The 10852-nt window shown below is 51.6% G+C and overlaps 1 protein-coding gene across 1 annotated transcript in view; it reads left to right on the forward strand.

The window, feature by feature from the left end:
* The first annotated feature begins 3262 nt into the window (after window positions 1-3262).
* The window catches only part of TBX10 (T-box 10), a 17486-nt gene continuing 9896 nt past the window's right edge, over window positions 3263-10852 (forward strand). Inside the window, exon 1 of the mRNA XM_027855959.1 lies at window positions 3263-3374. Within this exon, the coding sequence (XP_027711760.1) occupies window positions 3368-3374 (7 nt within the window). The 5' untranslated portion in view covers window positions 3263-3367. The remainder of the gene's footprint in view (window positions 3375-10852) is intronic.

Here is a 10852-nt window from a genome sequence, read left to right on the forward strand (position 1 = left end):
GGGAGGCAAGAAGAGGGCAGCAGGAGAGCCCCAGGCAGAAGAGAGACAGGAGGATTGGGGCAGGAGCCCACAGAGCTGGAGCTGTCAGCACACACATGCACACATAGACATGCACATACATATGTATGCACACACAGACTCACACACTCAGGGAGGCCCACATACACATGGACCAGGCAGTGGAAAGGCTGCTGCTGCCTTTGAGGTCAGGGTGCCTGGGTCCAAACCCCAGGTCTGCAACCAAGCTCTCCAGCCTGGGGCCGTCTGTCCAGAGCTCAGCTGTTCAGGGATACTGTTCCAGCCTAGTCATCTGAAGTGGTTGAGATGGGATGACAGATGTGGTCTAGTCTGGGGCGCTGCTGGCTGAGCCCCGCTTCCTTGCCTGGTACTGTATAGTCTGGAGTTAGGGGCTGTGGAATGTCGGGCATCAGAAGGGGAAAGAGCTCTCCCCAACAGCCTCAAGGCCCCAACCTGCTCTCACTCACTCACTCACTCACTCACCAACTTGGCCAAGCACTTGCTGTATGCCCGGCCCAGGGCCAGGCCCACAATAGGAGGGTGGGGGTGGGGAGCAGGGAAGGGCGCTGTGTAGACAACAGTCTCTCCAGCTCCCCACCCCATCACCAAAGCTCTGGCCCTGCTGCTGGCAGGAAGCCCAAGAGGGCAGGAACCCTGAGGTTCCAGCGGGGCCAGACACAGCCTTTTCCAGTCCGCAGCCGGTTCCTGTTATAAAGGTGACCCCATCTCTATCTCAAAGAAAGACCGGGGCTCTCAGCTTTCTGTCTAACCCTGGGTAGCATCTGTCATGTAAAGCAGCCAGTTGTCAGGCAATAAACATTTGTTAAGCACCTGCTGTGTGCCAGGCACCGGGCTAAACACTGACGACATAAGGAAAGACAAAAAAAAAAGTCAGTCCCTGCTCTCAAGGAACTAGAAATCTGGTGAGGGAGATGACCTTCTATAACTAGGCACAAAGAAGCTCTATTGGACAAACTAAAGAAAGTTGGGCGGCCTTGGAGAGGCAGCGGGATGCGAAGGAGACACTCCACTCAGGGCTCTGCCAGACCTTGGCAGAGTCTCGCTTGGTCTCAGTTTCTTCACCTGTAAAACGAGGATGATAGCGTTAGTTCTGAGAAAGAGATGGTTAGGGTGTGTGTGTCTGCGTTTTAAGTTCTCTCACAAGCTGGCTTGACACACGTTGCTTGGAGTGACAGTTCAGAACCAAGCCCCCCTAAGGGGGCCAGTCCGGAACTGGCTCAGTTTGGGATTTTGGAGTGCCCGATTATATGCCTTTTCAACCCCGGCTGAGATCAGCTGGCCATCATTCTGCCTCCTGACAGAGGCAATACTTGTTCTATCAGACCACCCAGCCACCAGAGCAGACCACCCCCAGTCTTGGGCTGTTGAGGCAGAAGAATCACTCGAGGCGTGGGTTGGAGTTTGACCAGGATAGGACTCAATGCAATCTTGTTATCAGTAATATCCTTCGGAAGCGTTCTTCAGATGGGGGCTGGGGGGTGGTGGAGCTCTGAGTCTAGAATTCATTCTTCACAGATGGAAACAGTATCCTATGAGCTCCAGGGCAGCCTTTCTGTCCCTCACATCCCAAGGATCAAGAAATTGCATGTGAACAGTGGAGGGGCTGGCAAAGGCCAGGAGGCCTGCTGACCTCCCTAATGCACTTCAACTGCACAAGTGCCTACACTGTCCTAGGCACCAGGGACAAAAGTGAAACTGTCCCGGCCTTCCAAGAGCTTGGGAGGGGGAGGGTGGAAAGAGGACAGGAGAGGAGAGCAGTAACTGGGGTGGGGGAGGAGAAATCAGGGAAGGCTTCCCGTAGGAGAGGGCAGCAGAGCTGTCTTATAGGAAATCAAGGCTTTGAAGAGGCAGAGGGGCAGAGGAAGGGCCTCGCAGCTATGGAGGACAGCCAGCCTGCACAAAGGCCAGAGCTGGAGATGGCGCAGCAAGTGTGAAAAGGTGGAAGCTAGCCCGGGAAGCCAGCTAGCCAGGCTGAGCATTTATTAAACGCTGACTGTGTGCCTGGCATCGTGCCCAGTCTGGGGGACAGATCCAAACCTGCTGACAGTCCCTGCCCCCGAGGAGTTTACATCCAAATGGGGAAGGGCCTCCCATGCCAAGCTCGGGAGCGGCAGAGCGCGGCCAGAGCTTGGTGAGCCCGGGAATGACACCATCGGCCCTGGGCGTTGGGGAGGTCACTGGAGCAGCTGAGTGGAGGAGAGGCTGGAGGCTGGGAGGCCAGCAGAAGGCTGTTGCAATAGCTCAGGTAGGGGCTGGAGGTAGAGGACAGGGCTTGGTCCAACCTCATGGGGCCATTGTGGGGTCGTGATTATTGTTGCTGTTGTTAGAGGATTACAAGCTCATAGGCCTAGAACTGGAAGGCACCTCAGTGGTCATCTTACAGAAAAGGAAACTGAGGCCAGAGATACAGAACCATGATTGCTTCTCCCAGTCATTGGGGCCGCTCGAGGTTGGGCTTTGGCCTTGTCTGGAGGGAGCTCAGATTCTCCACCTGTTTCCAGCTTCCTTCAGCCCACAGTGACCTCTGCCCCTGCCCCCGTCCAAGTCCGTCCTCAGCCTCACACTCAGTGCCCTCGCCATCACTACCCTTGCTTCCAAAGAATCATGAGTGTAGGATGCAGGGCTGAGCTCATGGGCACCAGAACTGGGTCAGACCGGGCTGGGCTGGGTTCATAGGCACCAGAGCTGAGCTGGGCTGGACTCCAGGGCATCAGGGCTGGGCTGCTCCTGCAGACACAGGTCTGTTTCCCCCTCCAGGGACCCTGGGGGGCCTTAAGGCAGCATCCCTGTCACTGTTATCTCTAAATCATCATCTGGAAATTGCTGGAGTGGGTCAGCTGCCGAAGAAGACAAGGGGGCTGGCCTAGTGGGACCCAGGAGGTGGGAGGAGATGGGGATGAAGGTGGGGGGCGGGGAGGGACGCTGCCATCATCCACCACTCCTTTCCACAGCTCCTCTTCTGGACCACTCTCTCCTCAGCCCCGCCTGGTCCAGAGCTTTCCAAGAGACAGTTCCTGCTCATTGCCCTGCAGAAGCAGGGCAGCGAGGGCAGAATCTGGGCAAGCAAGTGCAGCCGCCCCCCGTAGCCAGGAGAGACCCAGTCACCCACCTGTGGAGATGAGCCGGGAAGACTGAGGGAGCCCCTCGGAGAGACACAGACCAAGAAAAGGCTCCAGAGACGGAGCGAGAGCCAAAGAGGCAGACCTGAAGAGACACAGAGACCGCCAGGCACCCGCAGAGACAGAGACGAGACGCAGAGACGGGTATCGGCAGCAAGGACACGGACCAGGGTGGAAGAGAAGAAAGACCCTGCAGAGACACTCCAGAAATGACAAGTAAGTCTTGCTGGGTGGGGGCTCAGAGGTGTGGGTGCCTGGGAGTCAGGGCAGGCTGGGCTGAAGGTCTCTGCAGGACGGGACAGGACCAGACAGAGGAGGGCAGAAAAGCACAGCAGCCAGAGGCAGACTGGGGAGGCACAGGCCGCCCCCCCCCCCCCGCTATGGCAGGCCCAGGCTTCAGTAAAGAGAACAGGAGTCCTGGAACTGAGGGGCTCAGGGGTCCAGGGGTGCAGTCTGCCTTTGCTTCGGAGCCTGCTCAGGAGTGGAGAAAACTCAGCTTCAGAGCCCAGCTAAGGGAACTGTTGGGTTTAGCCAGCAAAGGGAGAAGACCGGGTCAGGGAGAAGGAGATATCTGTGTTCAAATATCTAAAGGGCTCTCCCAGGGATTAGCTTGGAGCTGAGTTATCCTTGAGGACACAAAACGGTCTCTTACAGAAAGGCAGAGGCTTGTTCAGAATACGGAAGAATTCCCAAAAATTCACAGCTGTCCAGAAATGCAAGAGGCTGCTTTGGGAGGTAGTGAACTTCCTGTTTCCCAAAGCATTCAAGCAAAGACAGGATGACCACTTTTCAGATACTGTAGAAGATGAATGTGGGTGGTCAGGGAAGGTCTCCTGGAATAAGGGGCACCTGAGACATGCTTGGAAGACAGCCAGGGAGGCTGGGAGGAGGGTTAGGCATAGGAAGACCCACCGAAGGACCAGGGCCAGTTAGCCTGGAGAAAAGAAGGCTTAAGGTGGCTGTTTCCCAGTAGAGGTATTAGCAGGGTTCTGCTCGGCCCCAGATTCAGCCTTGGGAGTTACCAAAGCAGAAATAGCAGATGCGGGCGACTTTTGGCTTGACCCCTCCAAAAGCCACCCTGGCTGAGGCCAGCCCCCTCATTAAGGGTCCTCAAACAGAGGGAGGATTCTTCTTCAGGTATTGGATGATTGGCTGGGAAAGGGAAGGAGTATGCTTGTTTGTACGTATTTGTCTGTTGTCTGCCCCACTCAGTTGTGTGTTCCTTGAGTTTAGGGGCTATCTTTTGCCTCTTTTTGTATCCCCGGCATGTAGTAGGTGCTTAATAAATGATTATTGATTACATAGCATCTGCTATGTGCCAGGCACTGTGCTAAGTGCTGTTTACAAATATTATCTCATTTGGTCCTCACGATAGCTCTGCAAGGTAGGTGCTATTATTATCCCCATTTTACAGTTGAGGAAACTGAGGTAGGTAGTGGTTACATGACTTGCCCAGGATCACATAGCTAGTAAGTGTCTGAGGCTAGATTTGAACTAGTCTTCCCAAATCCAGGCCCAAAGCTCTATCCTATATGGCACTAGCAAATGCCTCAGAGGAGAGACTGGATACCTCTAAGGGCCCTTCCAACTCTGAGGTGCCACATCCCCATGGAATGGGAAGAGACCCTAGGCTGGGCCTTCATATCTGAAGAAACCTTGGGGGATCAAACCCCGCCCTCTCATTTTACAGATGAGGAAACTGAGTCTCCAAGATGGGAAGTACCTTGCTGAAGTCACACAACTTAGAAGTGTTTGGATTTGCACTCAGCAATTCTGTCTCCAAATACTTATTTGGAGGACCCCAGGCTGCGTGCACAGGCCACTTCCAGCTCCAAAAGCCTTTGGTTTTTTTCTTAACGGGATTTATATGGTATAGGCACAGGGTGGGTAGTGTCCCTCTCAGCAGGACCCAGAGCCATATGACCTTGTGGAAAGAGCCCTTGAACCATGATTGCTTCTCCCAGTCATTGGGGCCGCTCGAGGTTGGGCTTTGGCCTTGTCTGGATGGAGCTCAGATTCTCCCCCTGTTTCCAGCTTCCTTCAGCCCACAGTGACCTCTGCCCCTGCCACCATCCAAGTCCGTCCTCAGCCTCACACTCAGTGCCTGTGGCCATGAGCAAATCCCCTCTGGGCCTCAGCCTCCTTCCCTATAAAATGAGGGGGTTCAGCTAAGAGCCCTCTCAGCTCTATGATCTTAATTCTTCCAACTCCCAGATGACTGAGAGAGGGACAGAACCAGAAGGAAGGAAGGAAGGAAGGAAGGAAGGAAGGAAGGAAGGAAAGAAGGAAGGAAGGAAAGAAGGAAAGAAGGAAGGAAGGAAAGAAGGAAGGAAGGGAGGGAAGGATGGATGGAGGGAGGGAGGAAGAGAGGAAGGAAGGAAAGAAGGAAGGAAGGGAGGGAAGGATGGATGGAGGGAGGAAGGAAGGAAGGGAGGGAGGAAGGGAAGGAGGAAAAAAACAAGCATTTATTAAGTACCTTAAGCATCTACTATGTGCCAGGCACATGCTTAGCACACTAGACACTTTATAAATATTGCCTCATTTGATGCTTACGACTCTGGGAGGTAGGTGCTATTATAATCCCCAATTTACAGATGAGGAAACTGAAACAGAGAATAAACGTCTTGCTCAGAGTCACACACCTAGTAAAGGTCTGAGACAGGACTCAAACTCAGACCCTTCCAGCTCCATGTCCAGCGCTCTGTCCCCTGGGCCACCTAGCTCCCCCCCAGAGTGCAGTGAGTGAGAATCCAGGACCTGAGTAACAACCCTCCTCCCAGCCAGGCAGAGCCCAGGAACTCAAGGCAGGCCCTGTCACTCCAGGCTCCTCAGAGGCCCTTGATTCCCTCTATCGGGCCTCCCATCAATGTCCCTAGTGCCAGCTGCCAAGGATCTGACTCCCTTGCCCCCACTGCTGGGTCATCACTCCCCAGGACAAGGCAGGTCTGAAGTCCAAACTGTAATCTGGGGAGAGAGCTTGGAAAAACAGACCCACTGCCTTCACCAATTAACTAATGGGGGATAGAGTGGGGTTGAGGGGCAGGCCGACTCAGAGAAAATTCTGAATTGTAAAATAGTTGGATGGGGCATGGTTGGGTTCCTTTTGAGAACCTCCCTGTTCCACTAGAATTAACTCAAGAGTGTTAAGGTCCCCAGTGGAGTAGACAGATGGCAGGTGAGTAGATAAACTTGTCTGACCCAGACCCGGGCCCAGACAAGAGTCTGCTCTGGATGGCCCAAGGGCGGCTCAGAGCTCAGCTGCTTTCTGCTGCTGAGTACAAGGACTACAGTTGATGGGCGGGGCCCAGAATAAGCCCACTCCGATCTTGAGTACATCAACACTCCTGGCTCATAACTCAGAATCTGAGAGGGGAGGGCTCTGGCCACTGCATCTCCCTGCTGGGAAGTGCCCAACGCAGGACCAGACCCCAGTCTTCCTGACCCTGGCGCCCTCCTCTCAGGGGGACATAGAACCATCCCTGATGACCTGTTTGAGTCCAAACATCCTTCAGTGCTGGACCCAACCATATCGTCCCCTCATCAGCATCTCTCTACCTTTTCCACGAGAACAGCTATGAGACACTAATGAAAAGCTTTGCTAAGGTCTCTTCACTGTCCCAGCAAAGAGAGGGAGATGCACCCCCAGGGAAGAGAGACCTGGACTTGGAACCGGGCATCTGGGCTGGGCTGCTCGTTCTAGGGTGAGCTCGGCGTTAAGCACCTACTGTGTGCCAGGCCCCACGCGAGCTGCTGGAGACACAAAGACATAAGACGTCCTGTGCTCCAGGAGCGTCCATACTAACAGTAACTCCCCTATACTATGACTAATGTGTCACACCAAGAGATGACACATACATATCTAAGTTTATTCAAAATAAACCATTGGTCGTTGGTGTGGGGCAGGCATTAACACCTGAAGTAATCAAGAAAGGTACCTTAAAGGTCGTCATTTTACAGAGGAGGAAACTGAGGCCCACAGGGGTGAAGTGATGAAGATCATCAAACAGTAAGCATCAGAAGTGAGATTTGAACCCAGGGCATCTGACCCCAGAGTCAAAGTCGGCTCCCACTGTGACTCACTGCTTCGCTAGCCTTCATAGTCTCTGGGCCTCAGTTTACTCATCTGTAAAAGGGATGAACATATCACTTGCCTTCTCAATAGGTAGGAGCGGGAGAGGATTTGGAACTAAAACTTCTCAAAAAATGTTATAAATTAATTGAGTGATCAACTGATTAATTAATTTGAAAAGGGATGAGGGCGTATGGCCCTCTTCCCTCAGAGGCTGGGACCATGAATGAGTAAGCATTGTGAGAAGTCAAAAGTAAAGCGAGGAATTATTGTTATGGTAACGGCTCAGGCTCACTCATTGGGAGATCACCCACGTGGCAGTCTACTATTCATGAAGGAGAATCTGGAGGAAGGTAAAAATGGTCCCCAAGCCTCGAGAAAGATGCTCCAAAGCCCACCTGGTAGAGCGCGTGTTTCTCTTGGGATTCCCCTTGCTACCATTGCCTATGGAGACCTGGGAGACCTCCCCTAACGCGCAGCTCATCACCTCCCAAAGCAGTCTATTCCACTTTGGGTCACTTCTGATTGTTAGAAAGAATTTCCTTAGGAGGAGCTCCGACTTCTCCAGATGGCTCCTGGATCTGTCCTGCGTGGGGTGGACACACGGCTGGTCTGGTGCCTCTGCTTCTGGACTGACAGCGCAAACACTTTTACTCAACAAAGAATTTCCAGCAGGCTGGAGGTGGGGAGGGGAGTTCTGGGAGCTCAGAACAGACTAGAAAGGGAGAGCAGAGGCTATTGCCCAAGGCAGGCACTCAGACAACAAAGAAAAACTAGAAAGCAGACACTAGGATTCAAAGGCACAGCCCATTTGGTTTCAGGGTGGGCTCAGAACTGCCTGTAGGAGGAGGAGGAGAATGGGTGATCACCACGGCTCCCCTGACTCCACCAGGAAAGGCTAAATCCCGCGTTTCTAGGGCAGGGACTTGGGTAAGGTGTTTGAGAAAGAATTCGGGCCGGGAGGCTACATGTGGAGAAAAGGGTTAGAGGGGCTGGCTGCGCTCCAGCCTTCCTGAGGGAGCTCAGATGAGTCCCTTCCCTTCCCTGGACTTTCTATTCTCCATGTTGAGGGGCTCATGTGGCTTCTTCCCGCTCTGATATCCTTCGGTCTCTTCCTCCTGTCCCCCCACCCCTCCCTCATCCTGTCCCCTCCTGCCACATTCCTGTCCCTGAAGACCAGCGAGGGAGTTATGAAGTCTCATGATGATCTGATGTCCCTGGGAAGATAGAGGGAGCTTGCTCTCCCATCCAGGCCTCTGATCTTCACAACTCACCCCAAGAGCTAGCCCCACCCAACCCCTCAGTCCTATTCTTCCCAGGGCTGGTACTCCTTGGGATCCCCCAGTCCAGGCTCCCTGCCCTTCCTCCCTCTCCATGGCCACCTTCTTTCTTTCAGTAATAATAATGCTCTCACCAGAGCTCCTCTGACGCCTCCCTTCCACTCAGATGCCACCCCAGGTTCAAGGCATTTTGATATCAGTCAACATTCACTCAAAACCATACATAGCTCATGAGCCCCTATTGGTGTGTTCCTTTTAGCAGGCACCCAAAGGACATATTAATTCAAAGCAAAAGGCATTTAATAAAATAACATAACAATATAAATTCAAAGTATTTATGGATAAATGTATAGATATTTAATAAAATAGCATAGCAAGATGAATGCATTGCACAGCAAGAAAATTGGCGATATACTCAGGATTACATTCTCCCACAGGTCATCACACCACCCATAGGAGAAGAGATGCACAGGGAGCATATGACTAGGGAACATTCACAGAAAGGTACATGTGTAGGAAACAGTTTGGCCAGGGCACGTGCATGACTGGGACGACTTGTGCCTCCACGAGTGGCCAGGGAAAGCCGAGGTCCTCCGGTGATACAGCTGACCTGATTTCTTCATTGAGTCAGAATCCTCTGCTCTTCTTTTCCCTGTCATGCTGCTCACCTTAGAGGCTAGAAAAACCTTTAGGGATTTTAAAACTGTCTTTTGAATTCCTTTTCTTCTGCTGCTATTCTGAGTGCCTCTGGTTAAAATTTTATTTGAATTATATATAATCCAAAATTCCTTTGCACTCCTATCATATTCCTGGTCATTAAGCTTAACCCTTCAAATCATCCTAGGGCTACAGTTAGCAATAGCAAAGCAGTAGGTGACTTTTTCAGGTGACAAAATCCTTTTCAGCCTCTGTCCTCAGTTAAGCATTCATGCTTGCAATCAATCAGCCCACAAGCCCTTGAGAGACAAAGACAAAAATCAGCTCTGGTCTCTCTACATTAATAATGAGAAGAATCCCCATCTCTGCAGCCCTGTAAGGTTTGCAAAGCAGTTTCCTCTGATAGTTGTGAGAATGAACCCCAAAATCTGAAATAATTTTGGAAAGTAATCCATTTGGTAAAGGAGAGAGCCAGAAGAAGGTGTGACTCCCTGTTGAGTCACATGTTTATATTAGAGTTCCTACAAGGAACAAGGCAAATGAGGACATTTGCCTGATTGGCCTCAGCAGTCAGTCTCCAGAGAAGGGCAGTTTGAAACGTTGATCAGCAGCTGTAACAGTATTGCTTCCCACCGTCCTGGCTTCTTTGAGTGTCACTGAGCTCAGCCTGATCTCTACAGTGAGCTTTTAGGTTAGACAATTTCTAAGGGGCAGCTAAGATGTGAAGTGGATAGAGCAGAGTGCCTAAATTCAAATTTGGCCTCAGCCACATACTAGCTGTGTGATCCTGGGCAAGTCACTTAACTCCGTTTGCCTCAGTTTCCTCATCTGTCAATTGAGCTGAAGAAGGAAATGGCAAACTACTCCAGTATCTCTGCCAATAAAATCCCAAATAGGGTCATGTAGAGTTGGACCCCACTGGGAAAAAAAAGTCACATAAAGCTAGGTTCAAACAATATTAGTAAATAATACTCTGCAGGGAGTAAAGAAGTGTGTAGGGTAAGGCAAAGGTAAACACAAAGGCTCCTTGGGGACAGGAATGACTTCCTTGTTTGTTTTTGTACCTCCAACACCTGGCCCCCTAGTATCAACAATGCAGGTCTTGGGGGCCCCAAGACTGGAATTGTAAACTCCTTCACTGCAAAGAATAAGTCTTACTTGACTGGGGTAAAATCAGCACACAGGAGGCACTTAATACTCATTAGATACCCATTGGATTATAAGCTCCTCCCATTAGATTGTAAGCTCCTTGAGGGCAGCACTTGCTTTTGAGTCTTTGGCCTCTTTTTGTTTCCCCAGCTCTTAGCACAGTGCCTGGCACAGAGCAGACGCTTAATAAACGTTGATTGATTGATTGATAGATTGATTCTCGCTATGTGTCTTTGCATTTTATCCCCCTCCAGACCATTCGCATCATGAGGGCAGGCTGTGTATCTTTGTATGTTTCCCTCTCACCAGCCCAAGGCTAGGTAGCTCACAGGCACTTCCTAAATGTTTAATTCAATCCACTGACCCACTCTAGAACATGGAAACACAAACACAAAAACAAATCAGCCCCTGCCCTGGCTCACATTCCATCGCACGTAAATAAGCACAACAGGAAAGATCGAGGGCTCTAAAAACATGGGAGACCCAAGAGCAGGTCAGTGAGGAGTCAGATCTGGGCTGAACCTGGAAGAACGAGCTGG

This window comes from Vombatus ursinus, unplaced genomic scaffold (assembly GCF_900497805.2).
Source record: "Vombatus ursinus unplaced genomic scaffold, bare-nosed wombat genome assembly UNPS02011369.1, whole genome shotgun sequence".
Classification (NCBI taxonomy): domain Eukaryota; kingdom Metazoa; phylum Chordata; class Mammalia; order Diprotodontia; family Vombatidae; genus Vombatus; species Vombatus ursinus.